Consider the following 24,406-nt stretch of genomic DNA (forward strand, 5'->3'; position numbering starts at 1 on the left):
GAGCAATACACTTCCTAAGATATCTGAAGACATTCAAACGGCGTTTTTCACAGAAGAAATGAACAGGATGAAACACTGATTTAGTCTCACAGTTTTGATTCATTAGTTTTCTTTCCCTCTTTCTGAAAGATTTTTTTCCCCCTCTTTAAGTGTACCTAAGGGCAGGCCATTTATTTTTTCTGAAGGCCAGATCCTCAACTGATGTAGTGATGTAGCTCCAATTTAAGTAAATGGGTCTCATTTATTCCAGGTGAGGACAACCAGATCATCAGAACACTGTGATTTGAAGGAGATGTTCAAGGTGTGACCATTAGTCTAAAGGGCATTTCCATTCTCCTGTCATTGCACAAAGATGACAGCACTTAACTTCTGGCATGGGTCACCCACATTTCAGTTGACGCAGCTTTTCACAGTTCTTATTGGATTTGGATTGCTCCATGTTCTATCTGCATTTCTGTCTGGATTGTTGACTGAAGGGTATCAGTGCCCTGCAAAAGGAAACATCGGTAAATCAATACAGCAGTGCTTTCCACTGGTGTAGCCAAGGGAATGTGAACATATTATACCAACACAAAGTTTTCATATATATACCAGTGAAAAATCTGCATGGATATCAGCTCTTTGAGAGAGTTGAAATGAGAATACACTTACAAAGACACCAAAAATAACATAAAGAATCCACATGAAGACTAGGTAGGCTAATGCCCTTCAGGCTGGAAAGAGAAGGCTGAAATAATAAAACCACGATAAGGATCTATAAAATCATGAGTGGCACGAAGAGAGCAAATAGAAAACAATTATTCCCTCTCTCTTCCCAAAAAAGAACCAGCTCTAAAAAGAAACAAAATAAAACTCATATCTAGCACAACATGTGCCAAAGCTGTAGAAGGACTTGTCCCAGCATGATGCACATGCTGACAGCTGGGGGGTATGGAGTGTTATGGACAGAAAGTCCATCAAAGGTGATCATAGAAAAGACAGTAGGATGTCCCTGAGTGACAGAACTACTGTAGGTAAGGGAAGTAAAATTACCTGTTTGGCCTGTGCTTGGAACTTCCCCAGCTGGTGCAGGATACAGTCTAAAACTGCTGACTTTACCCACTGCAGTCTTTCTCTATTTTGTGTAAAATGAGAATAGTGCTACTATAGTGAACTTCTTTCTCAAATAAAATTCTTCCTACAGGCCTGATTCTATTCACTTTCCAAGCAAACACAGTCCTCCATGAAGGAATTTAAAGCAAACACAATTGACTTCAGCTCTCAGAGGAAGTCTCCTTAAAAATCAAATTACTGCCTACCAGAAGTCTGACAAGGCTGTGAAAGGACAATCCCATAGCGAACTGTCTTTTCGGCCAAGTTAGTTGGAATAAGGAGAACTAGATTATGACACAAACTCCATCCTTAGAGCTGTAAGATGAATAGCATTTAAGAGCAGCTGTATTGGCTTGGATAAAGCCCATCACACCCGATAAGCCTTCCCCTGATAGCAGCCAGCATCACAAGCATAGATCAACTACAAGGAAAGAGCAAGCATTTACTGATATTTTCCCGTTCACTCCCACAGATTTCAGAGATCTGCCCTTGATGGATTTTCCCTCCATAAAAACATCTAATAGATGCTTTATGTAACACCCTGAATACAGAATTATTTCTGTGGCAGTACTTCTGTTATGAAAAAGTCTTACTTGAAGCCCTGCTTTACACTCTCAGCCTAGGATCTGCAGGATGAACCACAACACCACAAGGGTGGAAACTCAACAAGATTTCCCATCCTTTAGGTCTCACTCTACAGTCCAAACTTATTTAAGTAAATGAAAACACTGGAGTTTCAAAATTATAAAGCATTGCTCCTAAATTAAGGTGTCATGGTTTAAGCCCAGCTGGTAACTCAGAACCATGCAGCTGCTCGCTCACTCCCCCCCCTTCTTCCCCCCTGCTCCCAGAGGGATGGGGAGGAGAATGGAAAGAATGTAACTCCCACAGGTTGAGATAAGAACAGTCCAGTAACTAAGGTACCATACAAAACCACTACTACTACCACCAATAATAATAAGGGAAATAACAAGGGGAGAGAATATAATTGCTCACCCCCCACCAACCAATACCCAGCCCGACCTGAGCAGCAATCTGGCCTTCCGGCTAACTCCCCCACAGTTTATATACTGGGCATGACGCGCCATGGTATGGAATACCCCTTTGGCTAGTTTGGGTCAGGTGTCCTGTCTCTGCTTCCTCCCGGCTTCTTGTGCCCCTCCTCACTGGCAGAGCATGAGACTGAAAAGTCCTTGATCAGAGTAAGCAATACTAAGCAACAACTCAAAACATCGGTGTTATCAGCACTGTTCCCAGACTAAAGTCGAAAACATAGCACTGCAGCAGCTACTAAGAAGGAGAAAAATGACTGCTACAGCTGAACCCAGGACATAAGGTTTTGTTGTCAAATTATTTCCCTTCACCTTTGCCTTGCTGCCAGGAATTGCACACAGGTACAAGATTTTTTCCTGTTCAACTTCATAGGTTATTTGGTGCTTACTTAACTGTGCAATAAATTAATGCCGAAGTGGTGAATAATTCTATGAGACTGCTAAATTTGATAGCAGGTAAGTTTTTAAGCGACCGAAGTTTTCTTTCCCATTAGAGGAAAACTCTATTGAAGTACTACAATTATCAAATAATAATGACAACAGCAATACTGAATATTTATCCAACATTCAGACCAGAAGTAGAAGACTGCCCAAAAGGATTAGAAGCACACTTTGGATTTGGAAATCTATTTTTCCAAATCTAACAACACTTACTATCAGCATATGAATTTCAGCATAGAATTAATCCAAATCTCTAAATTTTGCAAGCTGCTGTAAGTAAGAATGCTATCAAGACATGAAAACAAGCTTCAGCTGAGGTCAGAGAAAGGATTTGTTTCAAATACCCTCACTCCAACCTTCAGTTTCCAAGTGCAACTGCTTCCAAAGACATGGCTTTCAAGAAAGAAGGTCAGAAAACTGGTATCTTGTTTTCTGACATTAAATAAGCTCACACTTTGGGCATTTCAAGCACGGAATTTGTGTAGAGCATAGCATCCAACCCAGCTTCGATTGGTAAAATAGATACAAAATCATTGAGAACATCTCAGTACCTTGACAAAGAACCATATGAAAACAGATGAAAGTGTCACTACAGCCTCACTGAGAGGGTTTTCCCTTCAGATCTTTCCTTTCAGATAAGACATCTTTCTAAAATGATGCAGATCAATACCCATAATTTTAGAAAAGAAAAAGTATTGAACTATCTATACAACTCAGAATAATGCAAATACCATCTCAATATCCATAATTTTAGCCCCCCAAAAGCTATTGAACTATTCATATAACTCAGAGTAATGCAAATACCAAGTTGGTTTCTCCAAATCATTAACAGATCCTTAGTTTTGAGTTTGTGTAAACTGAGGAAATAGTTATGGCAAACTTATTTTTCATCTTGTCTGTTTTTCCTTTCACACTACTCTTATTTGACATTCCTTTTCTACTTTCTTCAGCTTTGTATAAATCTCTGTGGTTAACCACAATATTAAAACCTAACACAGTGCAAAGTGTCCCTGAAGAGAAAAGTGACTCCTCTAGTGGCTGCCAGTTGTGTGGGAGACAGATGCTGACATGTAGAACTGCACTCCGTAACCTCCTTCCTCCCTGTCAGAGGTGCTAGCAGAGAAGGGAGGACAGGCACGAGGAACAGACCCAGGAGAAAGTCCGTGGGAGGGAAATCTGAGAATTTCCCAGGCCTGGAGTGAGGACAGCAGCATGAGAAACACCTCTCACTACCTGATGCCTATATGCTTTATTAACTGCATGGGACCAGAAGTACTTGAGGATTTGTAAGAAATAAGGCACGATCCCTGTAGCAACGCTCTTGTTGTCCAGTGTACTATTACAAATGACTATGAGTAAAATACTGAGATGGTTTAATGCAGAGGCTAATCTAGAAAAGATGGAAAATGACTACTTGGGGCTCATCTACACAGGAAGATCAGTGTACAGAAAACTAGAGTGTAATCTTGCAGCACAGAATGCTCACACACCAGGCAGGCTGATACTTTTTGTCAGGAAGCATCATTATTCTGAAAAGCACTTTGTAGCATCCAGGTAGGGAGCAGCTCAGAGAGTTCAGAGCTCCAGCTTCCTTCCCAGCATCAGCCGGTGCAGACAGCACGTTGGCAATGCACAACACAGCTCCAGCTTTTGTCTGAGGTCCTGTTTGCCACTGGGATAACTGATGTGCTCTGACTTCATATATCGAATGGATCTGCAGATTGCCTTGTCCAGGGAAGAAGCTTTGTGCATGCAAAGTCTGGACGTAATTCCCTTGATTTCTTATGCAATTCTCCCCCCCTCCCCCAAGAGACTCAATATCCAAACATTTATAGCCAGATCAGAATTCTCTACAAAACTGTGTATGTATCGGACAAAAATCCACTCTAATATTTGCTGCTAAGGATACCATTATATTTTGGCTAGCAAGCAACAGCTTATTCTTCACAACCACTTGGCATTCTCTAGATAAGAAGCCCACTAAGTGGGGTTCACAGAAGAATGCGTAACCATCTTCAGAAAACACAACTGTTTTAAGTCAGCACATGTGTTGTCACCAGTCATAGCTTCAAGCTGATGAGGAGCTTTTTCTAGACTCAGATACATGACTGTTCTTAAAAGCGAAAACAAAAAATAACTCCTCCATCATAACTGAGATCATCAGTATTCACTTATAATTGCTAACATTGTGACTCCTGCGGGAAATCCGGGTTGTTGATCAAAATAACTGGAAAACTGCTGTCAGAAAGGAAATAACATTTTTAAGAGAAACCTCAGTCTGAAAAATACTTTTTTTTTTGATAGATTCCAAGTAAGTTTTTTGCCTCGTCCTTTTAACATGGCTCTCGGCCTTCAAGGATGCAGAAAACCAATGATGACCAAAATAACTATTCTCTAAAGGCACTGAGCAAGAGCATTGAAGCAGCAATAGTTAAAGCCCATTTATATCTTTAACAAAATTATGTTTCTTATTATAGATGTTTTTGGGGGGAGGGTTTACTGTTTGGAACCAGGATCATAAACTCATTGGGATCTCAGTATTTGTGGGTAGATGTACAGTTCATCTGATGGGGTTTCAATCAAGTTAAGTACACTCAAATGGAGAAAAGATAATATATACATACTTGATTAGTCACAGAGTGGTCTGTCACTGGTGTCAGCTGCACATACTGGACTTGGATATCACTCCCTTGGAGTGGGGACCCATCAACACCCCCTGAGGCAGGCTCAGCAGAAGCAACAGCTATCAGCTGAGCACCCTGCAACACCTGCAGGGAAAGCAACAGAGAAAGCAGCTTGTGAACAACCACAATCAGAAATGCATGAAGAACCATCTAACTTAAAACAGATGCAAAATCAAAACCCATTAAAAAGAAACACAAGAAAACTTGTCTATCAGTAACAGTTGCTTTAAATCATGTAGGTTTCCGAGGACGTGGTATGCACATGGAAAGATTCCCATACTAGATGCTTGCCACATTTTGCCTTATGAGATTCATAATTCTGTTCATGATTATTGCAAAGACTAACAGGGATAGACTGTGAAGGTTGCACTAAGAGTGTGACATTGTCACTAGCACATTGCACCATCACTGAGTAATGCTTTTACTGCTACAGAAAAAGACAGAGATCCAAGATAATCTTCCCTGCAGCCAAAGGCATTCAACTTGCGACAATTTACTCCAGCAATATTTATATTCCTATCATACATGAAGGTACAGATATAAGAATTACTGCTAATTAATGGTTACTCTACATTTGACTGGTGAAGACTATAAGTCTGCTACAGGCTTTAAAAATCAAAGAACAGCCCATTCATCTAAACATGTTTGCTTAAAAATGTTCTTGTGATTAGACTAATTTTAATTTACTTCTTGAACCACAAATCAGAATAAAATATATGTATGTACTTTATGGAACAATGACAAGTCCCCTCAGCTAAAACCTACGTATTCCATTTTAATTTCTATATGCTGCAAATGATGTATTTTTAAAGTATGGCATTTGAAGCACAGTGAGCAAAAGACATCTTTCAAACGAAGTGAACAAAGAAGGAAACTAACATTCTTAAAGGTTTTTCTTAACAAAGTATGATTTCTCAGCTGATCTGCGTGTGGGTGGCCATGAAGGAGTGGGTAGACCAGAAATGCTCTAGGGAGTGCGGGAAGCAAAAAGAGGTCACGTCCATAAATAACCTTTAAGGGAGTTGTCAGGGTTTTATAGAGATCTTGGGTGCAAAAGGATGCTACATTTTGTTTTTATAGGAGTAAGCAAAATTCTCTCATCCTACAATATTTGTTTTGGAACTATATGACACATGCTGTCAGAACTAGATCACAGTCTGCCCTACTGATTACCTGCATGCCTTCAATATATTTTTTTCTCTTTTATTTCTGAACTACAAACTTCAGAACGACTGTGACTGAACAAACCCATCATTCTCACATACAAAGTGTTTTACAATAAAGACTAAAATTTATAACAGTATCAGCTTCCCTGCTTTATTTTATGTTCTCAACTGCACACCTCCCAGTGCACTTCAAAAGAACTCCCTTTTATAGCAGACACTATGAAGAAGAGCAAATAATTCATTGTGTGGGGGACCTGTGTAGCAGAGCTTTTTGCAAATGGGGCAGGTGCACTTATATATTCCCAACACTCCCAGTCAGTTGCCAGCACCTGTAATAAATGCTTGGAGCGATGCAGAGATATTTCAGCTGCTCCAGCCAATGAGTTGGCCTCATTTGGAGCTCAGCTCAGATGCCTCTATACAAATGCCTGTAGTATATGGGGAATAAACAAGAGGAATTAGAGATGTGTGCATGGCTACAGGGATATGATATCACTGGCATCACGGAAACATGGTGGGATGGCTCCTATGACTGGAGTGTTGGAATGGAAGGTTACAGGCTCTTTAGAAAAGACAGGCCTGGCAGACGGGGAGGGGGAGTAGCTATTTATGTCAGTGATAGACTGGAGAGTATGGAACTCTGGGGACAGGTGATCAGTCAACAGAGAGCTTATGGGTCAGGGTCAAAGGGAGAACAGCAATGGGGGGCATTATTGTGGGGATCTGTTACAGGCCACCCAATCAGGAGGACTCTGTGGATGAAGCACTCTATAGATAGATAGGAGCAACCTCACGCTCTCAGGCCCTTGTCATCGTGGGGGACTTCAACCATCCTGATATCTGTTGGAAGGACGGTACAGCCTGGCACAAGCAATCCAGGAGGTTCCTCGATTGTGTGGAAGACTACTTCCTCTTGCAAGTAATAGAAGAGCCAACAAGGAGAAGTGCCATGCTTGACCTTGTGCTCACCAACAGGGAGGGTCTGGTTGGAAATGTGATGCTCCAGGGAAGCCTTGGCTGTAGAGATCATGAGATGGTCGAGTTTGAGATCCTCAGGAGAGTGAGAAGGGCACACAGCAAGCTCACTGCCCAGGCTACCCTGGATTTGGAGAAGGCTGAGGTTCTCAATGACTTCTTTGCCTCAGTCTTCACTGGCAAATGCTCTGACCACACTGCCCAAGTCTTGGAAGGCAGGGACTGTGAGAATGAAGACCTTAGGCCCACTGTAGGAGAGGATCAGGTTTGAGATCATCTTAAGAACCTGAACGTGCACAAGTCCATGGGACCTGATGAAATCCATCCGCAGGTCCTGAAGGAGCTGGCGAATGAAGTTGCTAAGCCATTGTCCATTATATTTGAAAAATCATGGCAGTCAGGTGAAGTTCCCAATGACTGGAAAAAGGGAAATACAACCCCCATTTTCAGAAGGGGAAAATGGAAGACCTGGGGAACTACAGACCAGTCAGTCTCACCTCTGTGCCTGGCAAAATCTTGGAGCAGATTCTCCTGGAAAGCATGTTAAGGCACATGAAAAACAACGAGGTGGTTGGTGACAGCCAACATGGCTTCACTAAGGGCAAATCCTGCCTGACCAATTTGGTGGCCTTCTATGATGGGGCTACAGAACTGATGGATAGGGGCAGAGCAGTTGACGTCATCTACCTGGACTTATGCAAAGGGTTTGACACTGTCCCGCACGACATCCTTGTCTCTAAACTGGAGAGACATCAATTTGATGGATGGACCACTTGGTGGATAAAGAATTGGCTGGATGGCCGCACGCAAAGAGCTGTGGTCAACGTCTCAATGTCCAATTGGAGACCAGTAACGACTGGTGTCCCTCAGGGGTCAGTGTTGGGACCGATCCTGTTCAACATCTTTGTCGGCGACATGGACAGTGGGATTGAGTGCACCCTCAGCAAGTTTGCCAATGACACTAAGCTGTGTGGTTCGGTTGATATGCTGGAGGGAAGGGATGCCATCCGGAGAGACCTTGAGACACTTGTGAGGTGGGCTAATGCCAACCTCATGAAGTTCAACCAAGCCAAGTGCAAGGTCCTACACCTGGGTCAGGGCAATCCCAGGCACTGCTACAGGTTGGGAGGAGAAGAGATTCAGAGCAGCCCTGTGGAGAAGGACTTGGGGGTGTTGGTTGATGAGAAACTTAACGAGCCGGCAGTGTGCGCTCGCAGCCCAGAAACAAACCATATCCTGGGCTGCATCAAAAGAAACATGACCAGCGAGTCGAAGGAGGTGATCCTGCCCCTCTACTCTGCTCTCATGAGACCTCACTTGGAGTATTGTGTGCAGTTCTGGTGTCCTCAACATAAAAAGGACATGGAGCTGTTGGAGCAAGTCCAGAGGAGGGCCATGAGGATGATAAGGGGGCTGGAGCACCTCCTGTATGCAGACAGGCTGAGAAAGTTGGGGCTGTTCAGCCTGGAGAAGAGAAGGCTGTGTGGAGACCTCATAGCAGCCTTCCAGTATCCGAAGGGGGCCTACGAGGATGCTAGGGAGGGACTCTTCACTAGGGACTGTAGTGATAGGACAAGGGGTAACGGGTTCGAACTCAAAGAGGGGAAGTTCAGGTTAGATATAAGGAAGAAGTTCTTTACCGTGAGGGTGGTGAGGCACTGGAACAGGTTGCCCAAGGAAGTTGTGAATGCTCCTTCCCTGGCAGCGTTCAAGGCCAGGTTGGGCGGAGTCTTAGGTGACATGGCTTAGTGTGTGGTGTCCCTGCCCACGGCAGGGGGGTTGGAACTAGATGATCTTAAGGTCCTTTCCAACCCTAACTATTCTATGATTCTATATGGCTTTTCTTTGGCTGCTCACCTGACTTCCGAAACAAGACTTTAACTTTGTAATTCTTACCTGCCCTCGATCTTAAAATAAAGGAATTGTACAAAAAAAAAAAAAATACACTATCCACCCTGAAAATGAACTTGTCTTCCCAATTCCACTGGGCTTCTCTAACATCTGGCCTTAGTGGTCCAACACAGGTAACAGAATATGGTTAAACTGAAAAATAATAAACTTCACTTCCAACAAAAAGGATTAATTCATGCTCTTAACGCACACACAGAATAAGAAGCTTGAAGTCATCCTTCCCTTTCACTTCGGCACAAAAGCAGGGAAATATCCAACAGAGAGTGTTGCTCAAGGTAACTTGGGCTAGTGAGAGTTCAAGGCTGAAAATGATCCTAAAAAAGTGTGCCTTTAAATTTAACAAGCAGACCAAAAAAATGTGGGGTTTTTTTTGTTTTTTGTTGGGTTCATTTTGTTTTTTTTTTATTTTCAAGCCTTCCTGTTCCAAACCTTGGTGTCTCAAAGATTACCACATTGCATGGTGACCCTAGTGAAGACAACTTGCCTAAATTAAAAAGCAAGCATGAACGATTCTCTTACTCTTTTGCCACTTTTTAGAATAAGAAAATGTTCCCTAACACCTTCAGACAGAAATATAAATGCATTTCTATTAGTTTTGGGTTTACATAGTCCTAGAAATACCAGAAAGAAAAGTATTTTGTTCGGATGTTTAAGATGAAGTGTGAACTCTTGGCACTGTTCGTGAATACAGAACCACAGTCTCTGATCAAACATTAATTTTTCTTTAAAGCTCTATAAGCTTTCTATGAGAGATACAAGAGCTGACAGATCTGATAATATGAGCTAAGGGACAGACAGCTCCCTCCTACCCACTCAAACGATATTGTGCCCACATGCATGTTCTCTGTCCCTCCTTACAGCAGCATTAACACAACCCCAGGCTTCCTGAGAACCGCAGCACCAGCACAAACCCGAGCACCGGCATCCCATAGACCTGAATCTTTGCCTTTCCCTTTGGGTTTTTTTCCTCTCCTTTCCCCCTTTTTTCCTCTGTCATTCTCTCTTCAAAGTCTTGATGATTTGGGACATGCAAGCTATTGAGTCTGAAGGTCCTGGATTTCTACTTTTCATCCCTTCTTCAATAAGATGCTTGCCATGTAAAACATAATAATAAAATTAGTATTAATAATGAAAACCAGCTACTTTCTCTGCTCCCTTCCTTTCCATTTAAAGACCATTTTAGTCTATAACTAATAGTTCCCATTTAATGTTCAACTGCCAGGGCAGGAAATAAAATTAAAAAATTAAAACGTAATAGGTTTTCCTTCAGTTTCTTCCAAAGTTATTCAAGCATAGTTTCCAACCACGGTTCAATTCATATCACATCCTCTGCTGATTTTACTTATCACTGAGAATTTATTCTTCTAGAAGTCCATAACTTAAAACATTTCTCTAGACCCCAACCTTCAAAAAGAGGTAACTGTGAGGTAACTCTTTTGGGATAGCTGACACTTGTTTACCAAAAAAGCCCATTCCTCAGGCTGGTCCTTGCCAGACTGAGCCTTCTAAAACACATTCTTGCTACTGTTGTGAGCTTTTTTAATTAATCCAGGCAAGCACGTATATTTGCCTACCTATAAAAAGCTCAAAAATAAGACACATTGGGATTTTGGTGTCTTTTTTCTATCATTTCTTCCCATTTCTACTGCAGGAATGCAATAAAAGATGATGTTTCTTTTAAAAAATGAGGTTTTGAGTTACTGAAAGAGTGGTTGTTTATAGAAGGTTCACATCTGACAATCCTGTAACACTTAGAGCCAGCAAGTAACCATTTCAGCAAATGTGGCACAAAAGAAATTAGTTGTGCATAGGAACAAAGAAAGATCTTGGTGACATGCTCTAGCTGAAATATTGGTTAAAAGGACAGTTTGGGGCCCCAAAGTGTAAGGATGGTTATGGGGTTAGAGGATTCCTAGAAAACAAAAAATTTAAGAAAATACCTGCCTATCATCCTCCTACACTGTCATTCATCACTGATGGAGAAACTATATGAATACATTCGAATAGAAGACACAGCTCCTTCAACTGATAGGAAGCTCTGCTGATAAACATGTTCACTTAAAAAAAGATAACTCCCTCTAGCTGATTCTTTTCAGTCTTAAAGTTTGTTTCATGAAGCCTGAAGACCAAAAATATCCACTGTATTTAATGCCAACAAAGCATTTATTTAGTGGATTTACAGGCTTATAGATGACTTCATCTGGGGTAACTAGACTATATTTAGGTCCGGAACTCAAAACTTTTTAGTATCAGAAATTAATGAGTTCCTTGAAAACATCAGAGGCTAACACTAACCAAGATCTCCATCACCTTGGCATTTACTAAGGAATCTGGAACAGGCAATGCAGAATGCCAAAAGAATGGAGCTGTATGGAAAAAGAAAGCAAACCAAACTGATATTTTCTTCCATAAGATTGTCTTTTGTAGCTCTTCATTTCACTTGATGAAGCAGAGCAAGACCCAACACTAGGAAACAAGCCCAGTATGGAGGATACTAAAGTACAAAGGAAAATCTGCAACATGAACTATTTTACATCCCTTCGTCTTTAAGCCATTGGTTCAATTTAACCCAGGTCAACTGTATTGACAAGCTCATATCTGATGGCTAATGATACAAAGTTATTTTGGTGATTTTACAGTCCAGTTCCAATACAATTAAAGTGTTAACATGACAAAAAGGAACGACAGCAAAGGACGGAGTGACCTTGCTGTTCTCGAAGAAGCAGTCATTTTCATGCTAAAATAAAACAGTATTCATTGAAAACCACAGTAACCCTTACATGGTTTTTATCTATCCCATATGTATATAAAGTCAGAATGCATATAGCCTGATGATGTGTTATCTTTCCAGAGAAATAAATTCCCATTCAACCTGTAATTCTTCAGAACAAGTACACAGCTGACAGTATGGACCAAGGATCACCACATATCGCTGCATACTTCCTACGCTCTATTTAAAACAAAGCAATAAGTATTTTGATGGAATTACAAGACAGTTTTAAGGACTAAGTTTTATCTTCCAAACTTTTCAAAATATTAACAGCAATAAAAGACTGGGAGTTCCTCTTCCAAAAAGATAAGGAAGACAGGTGACTTGCAGTGTTGCAGAGATCATCTGCAGCTTTTCTCTCTCAGTACCTAGTGATGAGAAGCATACAGAGGTGCAAGTAAGCACATACATAGAAAATGTAACCCATCCTTTAGATCATTTATTGGCAACCTTTTCTTAAGCGGAAGCCTCCAAAATATGAGGGGTGTCTTCTTTTTAAGGTGCATTTTTATGGCTGCTCCATGTCTGACTTCAAAAAGTGAAGCAAAAAGCCAAAAGCACCCACATTTTTCTGAAATAATTACATATAATAATTTCTTATTTTTCAAGCTGAACTTGTTCTGATCATTTCATCGTTACCAGCATCACCACAAGAGAAAAAACCCTCTAGGCCATAATGTGTACTCCAATAATGTGTTTCATATCCAGCCACCACAGAGTTCCCAGAAATTCACAGGTTTTTCTATTTTACTGTTACAAAGGGCTGATCATTGTCTAATTTGTCTTACATGGCATGAATCATAGACCCTTACACAATGCAATTCCCATGAAAGCCACAGCTACTTTTTGAAGTATAACATCTCCTTTAGAGGCCATCCCATCTTTATTGTAAATACTTCAGTTGATGGAATAGCACAGAGCATCTAACACTTCCAGGGACAGTGATCCCACCACTGCCCTGGGAAGCCTGTTCCAATACCTGATTACCCTCTCTGCGAAGAAATTTTTCCTAATATCCAGTCTAAAACTCCCCTAGCGCAGCTTGAGGCCGTTACCTCTTGTCCTATCACTTGTTACTTGGGAGAAGAGACCGACTCCCACCTCGCTACAACCTGCTTTCAGGTAGTTGTAGAGAGTGACAAGGTCCCCCCCGAGCCTTCTCTTCTCCAGACTAAACAACCCCAGTTCCCTCAGCCATTCCTCATAAGACATTCTCCAGACCCTTCACCGGCTTTGTTGCCCTTTTCTGGATGCACTCCAGCACCTCAATGTCTTTCTTGTAGTGAGGGGCCCAGAACCGAACACAGGATTTGAGATGTGGCCTCACCAGTGCCCAGTACAGGGGGATGATCACTGCCCTGGCCCTGCTGGCTACGCTATTTCTGATACAGGCCAGGATGATGTTGGCCTTCTTGGCTGCCTGGGCACAAACTGGCTCATGTTCAGCCAGCCATCAATCAGCACCCCCAGGTCCTTTTCCATAAGCAGCCTTCTAGCCACTCTTCCCCAAGCCTGTAGTGTTGCATGGGGTTGTTGTGGCCCAAATGCAGGACCCGGCACTTTGCCTTGTTGAACCTCATACCACTGGCCACAGCCCATCAATCTAGCCTGTCCAGATCCCTCTGCAGAGTCTTCCTATCCTCCAGCAGATCAACACTCCCACTCGACTTGGTGTCATCAGCAAATTTACTGAGGGTGCACTCAAGTCCCCTCATCCAGATCATCAATGAAGATATTCAACAACACTGGCCCTAACACCGAGCCCCGAGGGACACCACTAGTTTGTGACTGGTCGCCAACTAGATGTGATACCATTTACCACCACTCTTTGGGCTCTGCCATCCAGCCAGTTTCCAACCCAGCAAAGAATCCTCCTATCTAGGCCATGAGCAGCCAATTTGTCCAGGAGAATGCTGTGGGAGACAGTGTCAAATGCTGTACTTAGGTCCAAATAGACAATGTCCACAGTCTTTCCCTCATCAACCAGGCAGGCCATCTTGTCGTAGAAGGAGATCAGGTTGGTCAAGCAGGACCTGCCCTTCATGAACCCATGCTGACTGGGCCTGATCCCTCCATTTTCCTGCACGTGCTTTATGATCTCACTTAGGATCATCTGCTCCATGACCTTCCCTGGCACTGAGGTCAGGCTGACAGGCCTGTAGTTCCCAGGGTCTTCCTTCCTGCCATTTTTGTAGAGAAGCGTCACGGTGGCCAACCTCCAATCCTCTGGGACCTGCCCACTGGACCGGGACTGCTGAAAGATGATGGAGCGGCTTAGCAAGCTCCTCTGCCAGCTCCTTCAGCACTCTTGAGTGGAACCCATCCAGCCCCATAGACTTGTATACGTCTAAGTTGAGCAGAAGGTCGCTAACCATTTCTTCCTGAATTATGGGGACTTCAGTCAGCTCCCCATCTCTGCCATCCAACTCAGGGAACTGAGTACCCTGAGGATGGCTGGTGTGACTAGTAAAGACTGAGGCAAAGGCAGCATTAAGTACTTCAGCCTTTTCCTCATCCTCAGTCACTAGGGTTTCCCCTAGTATCCAGTAGAGGATGGAGGTTCTCCTTGGCCCTCCTTTTATTGCTAATCTATTTGAAAAAGTACTTTTTATTATCTTTTATGGCAGTGGCCAGATTTAGTTCCATCTGTGCCTTTGCCTTTCTAACTTTCTCTCTACATAACCTAACAACATGCTAGTACTTTTCATGGGATAACTGTCCCTTCTTCCACAGGTGATAGATTCTCTTTTTTTTTTCCTGAGTTCCAGCAATATCTCCCTGCTCAGCCAGGCTGGTTTGATTTTCAGCACATGGGGACTGCCTGCTCCCGCGCCTTAAGGATTTCATTCTTGAAGAGTGTCCAGCCTTTCTGGGACCCCTTTGTCCTTCAATGAGTCCTCTCATTATAACCTGCAGGAAAAGGTTTGGGAGGTGAAAGAGTATATTTTATCCTATCAAACAGACCACCAAACCTTTGCCAGTATAATAAAATAATTCTGGAATAATTATTCTTAGAAAAGTACATTACTTTTTGCCTCTAGCTTTATTAAAAGGCAAGTTGAGTCAATCATATCTAGCAATCTAGGTCAGAGTGTAGAAATTACCTGTTACTTTCATTACTTAGCATTTAATTACACTGCCATTTATGTATCAGTAATTATTCATTTTCTTTCTTGTCTTTGATTAAATTACTGAATAGCATTAGTCAAAGATATTTGTGGGAAAACAGCAGAAAATACCAATTGGAAGGCCTAAAATTACTTTTTGCAGTATATCAACTAAATACTTTTGAATAAATGTTAACACTGGCTTCAATCATTTGCTATAGAGATACATTTTCAAAAGCAAATAAGTATACTGTCAATCAAGCTCACTAGAACAAGCCCATATTTAATAAAATAATGCTGATTCACATTAAGTATGCTAACATGCTTTAATTCATTACTAATTACCTTGTAAACACTTCCTCTAAACTGGTCATATTTATTGAATCAAAAAAACACACTCCTTGTAATGTCTGTGCCCAGAAAGGCCATATTAAAACATAAAAGGAACTGAACGCCAAAGGAAAGAGCTATTAAGTCTCCTTTCCACTTGAGCAAGACACCAGGTATGGACTGCACTATGCAGAGGAGAAAAGAGAAAAAATAAGGGTGCTGAGAGACCCAATGACAATGAAGCAGCTACCAAAGTCAGAGTATACAGAATCATGTGTCCTGCTGGCAGTTTCCATCACCCAAAATCAAATTGCTTCACTCACCTGTCCTCAAATACTGAAGTGTTGTATGATAAGGGTTTTGCAGAAAATTACACAGCAAGCGTTAAGGTAACATATTCCCATTAATGTCCCAATACATTTCTCTTAAAATAAAAGTATGTTTGATCTAAGGTAACTGGAAACAATATAAAAAGGATCCATTGCTCTTAAAGATTAGAGTATCATTCTAAAGTTAATGATCTAGTTCATAAAGCTTTACTTAGAGCCCTTTCCTTATTCCAACAACAACTTGTACCTAAATTTGCTATTTATTTCTTACATAAAATGTACCAATACGAAAATAAATTCAGCATATATAAAAGTCTAATATATGGCAGTTCACAGAGAGAGGAACTCTCCCTGCTATGCATTTCTAAGTGTGCTGAATTGAACCGTGCAAAATGTGACCTTAAATCTGTCAAAACTTCATTAACTAACACCCCTACAGAGTCATATAATTGAGAGCACCTCCTTTAAATTCCCCAAACTAAAAGGCATGAAAAGTGAAACTCATTTCAGCTCTGCCGAGGGTGGAAAAATGAAAAGGATAATTCCAGAGTACATTTTGATCAGTGGCGTCATTTCCTTGCATAACAAACAATAAACCATCTCATCTGCTTTTACTTTGAGTGTATACCACAGCACAGCTCTACTCTGTAATGTCTACTCTGAGATTCCCTTAACACACCTGTACAAAACCTGGAGAATAGCATGAACACAAACTGCGGCTATTGTGGTTACTTAAACAAACTTCACGAAAATGTCCATCTTTCTGGCGGCTGCAGTTGGATTGAGCTAGATGAGTGATGGCAAATTGTGGCTTCATGTATTTAAACCATTGGCATCTTCAAAAGCCCTTTCACGACACACCACCTTGCTTCCCAAGACCTCCGTTGCAGTGATCCCCAAGGAGAGCACGGCTTGGTGAGCCCCAGGAGCAAGCCCCTGCCTCTGAAGACTAACTCTGTTCAGTAATGCCACCAATACTTTCCAGCACTATGGTTTTATGGAGAGTAGCAGCCACCAGTGAAATTCTGTAATAGGCCCTGAGGAAAGAAAAATAATAATAATAATAATTAAAAAACTTACAAATAAATATTCTGCAATCTTTGAAAAGTGTTCACATCTATTTGGTAAATAAACTGGAGAAACATAAGGAGCAGAAAAAGACCAAATCAATACAGTTCATGTTGTCTTTTGTTAAAAAAGCACCTGCTCTCACCATTGCTGTTTCTCTGACCCTTCCCTAAACACAGTCCAACTAAAGTAAGTAATACCTGACCTATTTTTTTTTCCACACACATAATCTATGAAAAACCCATGAGGCTCCTGATCTCTCTCCAGGTTAAATGCATCCGGCCTAAATTTAAATGAACACCTGAGGACAAAGGGGCAGTTGTTAAAAGTATCTCACGCTTTCACTGGGTCAACACATGTACCCTTACATGGAGAGCTGGGGGTCCCTCAAGAGCCTAACAGCTCCTTGGAAGAGTGGTTGGTACTGAACACAAAAGAGTAATCAGTGTAATTAAAACTTTATCTGTGAACTATTATGCTGGCTGAAAGGGATGCAAAGTTAATTACGATGAAATAAATGCCCGAGTCAAGCTTTGTATCATGTGATCTAAATACAATGAGATTATAGGAAATCCTTTATGTAAGCAATCCACATTCACATCAGCAGGATTTTATTTTAACTCAATATTACAGGTCACAGATAGGGATGTATCTGTTATCAACGGATAACAAAGCAAAGAAAGGGGTATTGTCAAGATGCTTTGGGGTCATGTCCCATGGAAGCTAAGTGGGGTCCTTCTCCTTTGACTTTAAGTAGAGATGGGCTCAGGCCCTGTAAAACAATGTAAAATACACCAAAACAAGACACAGACTTCCACTGAAAATACACTTTAAGCTAGCACTTAATTATAATTAACTGGCAGTTCAACTGCAGATGTAATTTCAGTAAAAATTACTTGGTTACAGAAAGAAGTTACCTCATCTGTACAGTACATCTGACTTATCTTTTGTATGAAGATACTCTTAGTAAATCGCCCACCGAGGGAAACTTCTCAGAACAACTTTGTGGTTAACTGATGGCTCTTCTCAGATGTTGCACTTCCCAAACCACAAACTAGTTTCATTGGAGCTGTTACACAAAAGCTAGTTTGATGTACCTGTACCTCATTTAGAGTTCCCTAAATCAGGTACTTCGGGGATTTCGTGCCCACCTTCTCTGAAGGCAAAGCCCTGGTTAATAATCTCTTTTCTGTATCTCTTTTCTGGTGAACCAATGTTTTACATCATACGAGCTACACACGCACATGTGGAAATGTGACTGCCAGGCAATCATCCCACCAGAAATTATTTCATATGCCTCAATAACCTTTTGGCAAGAAAGAAAAAAAGCATTGCAGCTTGTCCTGGGTTCAGCTGTAGCAGTCATTTTTCTCCTTCTTAGTAGTTGGTGCAGTGCTGTGTTTTCGGCTTTAGACTGAGAACAATGCTGGTAACACACCGATGTTTTTAGTTGTTGCTAAGTAATGTTTACTCCAACCAAGAACTTTCTTGACAGTCATGAGTGGCAGGGTGTGTGGGATAGTATGGGCAAATATCTAGGCCAGTGGGCCCCTCCAGTGCTTTGGAACTCCACCCCTGAACAAGTGCAACATCCAGAAAAACTAGCAAAGCACTTAAACGAGGTGCGCTGTCGTCCTGGCAATACCAGAGAAGGACAAATCATGGCAACGTGCTGGGGCTTGGCCTACGCCTACAGAGCCCTGCTCTAAACTATCCAGCACCTTCAAAGGGAAAAAGATGTCTCTGGATCTGATGGCAAAGCAACAGACAACGCAGCTACTCAACCCCCAAGCACAGCAGGTACACCAACCCCGACAACAGACCCTGCAGCCACTCCAACCACACTGAAAGACACTGCAGCCACTCCAACCCTGGTGACAGACACTACAGCCACTCCATCCACTACAGCCACTCCTTCCACAGTGACAAACACTGCAGCTAAACCAAAGGACCAATCCGTGCCAATATCGGTTGCCCCTGTAAGCAAGGGGAAAAGCAAATGAGAGGCACAAAGAGCAACTCATGCAGTGAAGAAAGATGAAGAATCAATGCACTTACTACAGGGGATGGCATCCGAGAAAGAGTTATTAATACATGAATTAGAGGAAGAGGAAGAAGAAGAAAGGTAACTTCTCGACCCCGGACCTCGACCGAGCTGCGGAATATGCGAAAAGATTTCACCCGTCTTCCAGGGGAGCACATTGTCACCTGGTTGCTCCGATGCTGAGACAATGGGGCTGACGGTCACGAACTAGAAGCTAGGGAAGCCAAGCAGCTGGGATCACTTGCTAGGGAAGGAGGAATTGACAAAGCGATTGCAATAGAGAAGCGAGCCCTCAGCCTTTGGAGGCGGCTCTTGGCAGCTGTGAAGGAAAGGTTTCCTTACAAGGACGATGTTATGAGCCGCTCAGCCAAGTGGACCACGATAGAGAGAGGCATCCAGTCCCTGAGGGAATAAGCCTTTGACATTCTGTTACAGCTTGCAAAATCTTTTGAGTTAATTCACTCTAAGAACAGCAAATATTATTCAAATCTATGCAATTGCAACATTTTGTGATGAAATGGCTTCCTGTTAGCACTAAGTACGGTAAAATTGATGGAACTACTTCCAAAAAAGGAAGCTATTTCGAGCAATATGAAAGAAGCCTTTGGCTTAAATGTTTTTTTTCCAACAGAACGTTATTTTTGGGCTTTATTAAACATAGATCTGAGTGCTATTAAAAAGTAGCTCGATAGTTCAGAGAAAAATACTACAGTGCCAAAGTGTCCTGGGTTAAGCTGCAGCAGTTATTTTTCTCCTTCCTAGTAGCTGGTGCAGTGCTGTGTTTTCGACTTTAGTCTGAGAACAAAGCTGAAAACACACTGATGTTTTTAGTTGTTGCTAAGTAATGCTTACTCCGATCAAGGACATCACTTGTGTTTATTGTTTTCTTTTCCTTTTCATCTTTTAGTTTTATATTCTCTCCCCTTGTTATTTCCCTTATCATTATTATTATTGGTGGTGGTAGTAGTGGTTTTGTATTATACCTTAGTTACTGGACTGCTCTTATCTCATCCCATGGGAGTTACATTCTTCCGATTCTCCTCCCCATCCCTCCGGGAGCGGGGGGAGGAAGAAGGGGGGTAGTGAGTGAGCGGCTGCATGGTTCTGAGTTACTGGCTGGGCTTAAACCCGGACAGTATTCCACTCACTCTGGTAGGCAAATGTTCCTGGAATGTGGGAACTGCTGCCAAACCCAAGTCCAAGTCTGGAGTGAGAACCAGCACCCTCTGCTTCATTAAAAAATAGACTAGAAATGCTCCTGAGATCACTGTGCAGGTGGACGATCCCCAAAACCCACCAGTGACATACCTCTTGCTTCCTTTGTCTTTCACACCTCCAATATATGAGGTTTCATCAAAAAGAGAAGGGAATGTCCCGAGGCATTCTGGAAAGATTAACATTCAAATGATAACTTCCAATCTTGATGTTATCCTTTAGTTACTGCAGAGTTTGGCCACGTCCTGCATCTTTACTAAGCCACAAATAAACAGCCCACTGCTCTATAAATCACCATATGACTGGAGTGCACAAAACCTTACTCGCATGACAATATACAGCAATACAATTTTAGCACACGGATCCCAAATCTACTGTTTAATTACTACCATCTAAAGCACAATACAGCTTTTCATGTGTTAAAAGCCATGAAACCCAAGAGCACTCAGATCTTGTGTAGGAGAGTAACCTATAAGCACATTTTGTGATAACTACTCACGTTTTCCATTTATCTACTTATAATCCCTTTTGAAATGCTGCCAAAGCAAAATCCATAAAACCTCTCACTTAGCTAGAAGCCTCCTGCAGCGAATATCCTAACGTATCCATCGAGCACATCTACACATTTTCAGCTATCTGATAAATTACTGCAAATTTGAGTCATTAAATGTTTAAGGTTTCCCTTTCTCTGAGGAAGTTGATGCATGCCCCTGATGAAGAATTATTTTCTAAGACATTCCTGGACTCTGTTTCTAGTTTCAAATACTTGTAGCTAATGGCAGCAAGAAATAACTCCATGAAAAATCTTCACAAGAAAAGCTTCACTCAAACACATTATGGTTTCATTTCAATACAATCTGTTACACAGAAACTGGAACAAAACCTGCTACAATTTTAATGCATCAATCTACACAAATACACACCAATTAAAGTCACATGGGTTAAAAAAACCAAAGCAAGTTATAGACTGCTGATACCTGTGCTTGCTTTGATAGCTGCGTCTGAGGGATTTTCATTAATTTTACAAAAAGGTAAAAACCCAGCAAGCCAAGGCTCTCCTTTATTCTTTCTCCCTCGTGAGCACTTGCACCGTAGCTGTGACAAGGTCCGTGCTTGGAAAGGCAAATAGCTCAAAACTGGAGGTAACTGTGTTACCTTTTAACCAAAACTTTCAATGTGGTCACTAATAATTTTTATGGGAAAGATATTAACATCATTTTAAATATTGTAGGATTATGAGTATGAAAGCAATGAGAACAATTCCATGTCCAGCACTCAAAAAGCCAGGACAGACAAAGCACAGCCGCCTGCTGATATCGTTCTGACAGAGGATATTTGTCGTGCTCTTGCTGTCCTGGGCCTCTTTTGGCCACGCTTCACCTTTGCCAGGCTTGCAATTGATGTACAGTTGTTTTTGAGACATTATTAGGGTGTTTCTTGGAACTAGTAAACACCAAACCCATTTTCTTGACTCATTATGGCTTAAATTTTATTTTCCACTAATTCTGGTAGGGATGGGTTTTTTCCATAAGGGATTAATTCCCTGTGCTACCTTGGCTCTCCAAGATTTCTGTTTGTTTTGCATGCTAAGACAAGAACATTTTTACCTGAAAGGACCAGTCATTACAAAAGAAATAAATTACCCTGGAGATTGAGTTGGTATTATTCTGCTTTCTATGACAAACTATTACTGATAGTCAGACACTTATGGAAGCTGCTACACAAAATATTTTTGCTATAGGATTTCTTTTTTCATGCATGCAAAATAAGAAGTTGAACATTTGCATTTCTCCCAGTCCTTTGTTATCTGAGTTTTCAAATGAATCACTCCATGGAAAAGATGGAAGTTCTTAGAATTTCTTTTTTCTTTTTATTTTTTTGTTAAATAATTTTAAAGAACACAAGGTTAAAGTTGAGAGGTGCCACTGCTATTGTTGGCTGGCTGCTTGTGAGCTGTCTGAAAATATATATGGAGAAGTTTCTCTGCAAAAATGGCCTTTCATTCGGATAACTGTAATAAAGATTTACTTGGCAAGTGTTTTCACAGGAAAAAACTTTACATATGTGATTTTTTTCCCCCCATACATAGACATGAACTGAAAACAGAGACAACTGTGTACAAGTCTATATGTAGGGAAAAAAAAAACAAAACTCAACGATTCTGAAAACAAAAAAACTAAAAGAAATTCTGCCACAGATAAATTAAAGTCCCCTTAGCTCCTATGTAGCCCTTTTTAACAAGTACCTTTGAGGAGATATACTTGGATTCAAGGTCTGAACCCAGTGACTTTGACGACTCTGGATACAGTCCAAAGCTCATCTTTTCATTTAAAGCCAAGTTTTGATCCATCAATTCAGTAAAGCAGACACACAATGAAAAAAAAATCTTCAGCAGTTCTTTAGCACCCTGCTACTGTTATTTTGCCCTTCTAAATCCAGCTGCAACCAAAGAATCTTAAACCCCCTGCAGACATTAGTTAATTAGGCCTTAAAATTTGGACATGAAACCACTGCATTTTTGGATGAATTTTCATTGCATTTCTGCAGTGACGTTTCAGGCTAACAGTGATTTAATTGGTAACTTCATTCGAGTAGAAATTGTCTTGTGGCTGAAAATGAAAATGTTAAAAAAGACTCACAGGATGGGGCTTCAGCCAAAGGGAACTTTTAACTCCCCAAGTCCTACCTTCTTGTACCATTGTGGGGTTTAGCAAGTAGGAATGACCCAAGTGTTGAACTTAAGGAAACAAGTATGGGTTAAAGATACTGACTAAACCTTCTTGGTATCTGCTGACCGGATTCTTGCATTAGAAAATAAAAAGTCCCTACTAGCATTTGCAGTCTGTACAGTGTCAGAGTGCAGAAACAAGAGCTCACAGGGCAAAGGGAGGGAGAAGCAATGGCATGCCAGTGCTTTACAGACCCCTTGGGTGAAAACAGTCTTGCACCTGAAAGGATGGCTGGTGCAGAGGCTATATACATATAAAAAATTTTCAAGCAGGCTCATCATTTTGAACTAGCAATACAAAGTATTTTGAAAGGATTCAGTCCTAGTTCTGTATCAACAAACCCTCCAGGTTCAGCTGTGGCTCAAGAAATTTAATTTTGTTTCAACTCTATGTTTTATATAAGATGGATTAAGCAAATAGGTGTCTGTATTTTTTTATTCCTGTTTTAGTAGGAGTACAGGAATAATTACAGACACAAGCAGAACTTAGGTCTCCTTACTTGGAATTCTGTATCTTCAGTTATTAACCTGTGCATCACCTGTACATAACTGCATGCACTACTATCCATGCATAATTGAAAATGTGTTGATAGCCTATTTCTAACTGCAGAGAGGTGACACTTACAAAACCAATTCTCTTCCTTCCTCCAAAACCTCACAGCTAGTGCTACGAAAATACCCAACAACTGGCAGAACAAGCATTTCCTCATTTCAAACAATGACTTCTTTTTCTTTACTTGTGTATGTGAACATAGAAGGAGGGAAGTTTACAGTCTGAGCTCTCTTTCGGTCAAAATCTACCCCCAGTTTGTGAGTTTGGCTATGCACAGGCTTACTCACAACCCTGTTATTGTCTGCCTGAGGTCTGCAATAACACATTTAGAATAAAATGAAGATATGAGCACAAAGCTGCTATGTGCTGCTGGTAAATTAAGCTGCGGCACAAAATGTTACTACCCAAATCTACAGAGACTTTCAGTGTCTGCTTAAAACCACACAGCTTTACATTCCATGCCCTGCCCAAGGCAGCTGGACGTTGAGTTTTTCTTGTTTAAGAGCATTCAATACAACTTAGAAAGACTTAACTATCTAAGCAGATACTCAAGTGTTTTGAGTTACTTCCTCCCCCCCCCCAAAAAAAAAGAAATTCCAGAAATTTAGAACTTACACACAACTTAGCAGTAACAGACTGTCTGTTGTCCTGGGTTCAGCTGTAACAGTTATTTTTCTTCTTCCTAATAGCTGGTGCAGTGCTGTGTTTTCGACTTTAGCCTGAGAACAATGCTGATAACACACCGATGTTTTTAGTTGTTGCTAAGTAATGCTTACTCCGATCAAGGACTTTTCAGCCTCTCATGCTCTGCCAGTGAGGAGGGGCACAGGAAGTTGGGAGGAAGCAGAGACAGGACACCTGACCCAAACTAGCCAAAGGGATATTCCATACCATGGCATGTCATGCCCAGTATATAAACTGGGGGGAGTTACCCGGAAGGC

The 24,406-nt window shown here is 41.4% G+C and overlaps 1 protein-coding gene across 14 annotated transcripts in view; it reads right to left on the bottom strand.

The window, feature by feature from the left end:
• Positions 1 to 221: 221 nt before the first annotated feature.
• The window catches only part of LOC115618974 (protein BANP-like), a 186,603-nt gene continuing 162,418 nt past the window's right edge, over positions 222 to 24,406 (bottom strand). For all 14 annotated transcript variants that reach the window (XM_030510974.1, XM_030510985.1, XM_030510982.1 and 11 more), the window contains 2 exons: positions 5,210 to 5,353; positions 222 to 488 (listed from right to left, as the gene is read on the bottom strand). In XM_030510974.1, coding sequence (XP_030366834.1) covers positions 417 to 488; positions 5,210 to 5,353 — 216 coding nt within the window. In that variant the 3' untranslated portion in view covers positions 222 to 416. The remainder of the gene's footprint in view (positions 489 to 5,209; positions 5,354 to 24,406) is intronic.

The sequence above is a fragment of the Strigops habroptila genome, chromosome W, assembly GCF_004027225.2.
Source record: "Strigops habroptila isolate Jane chromosome W, bStrHab1.2.pri, whole genome shotgun sequence".
Classification (NCBI taxonomy): domain Eukaryota; kingdom Metazoa; phylum Chordata; class Aves; order Psittaciformes; family Psittacidae; genus Strigops; species Strigops habroptila.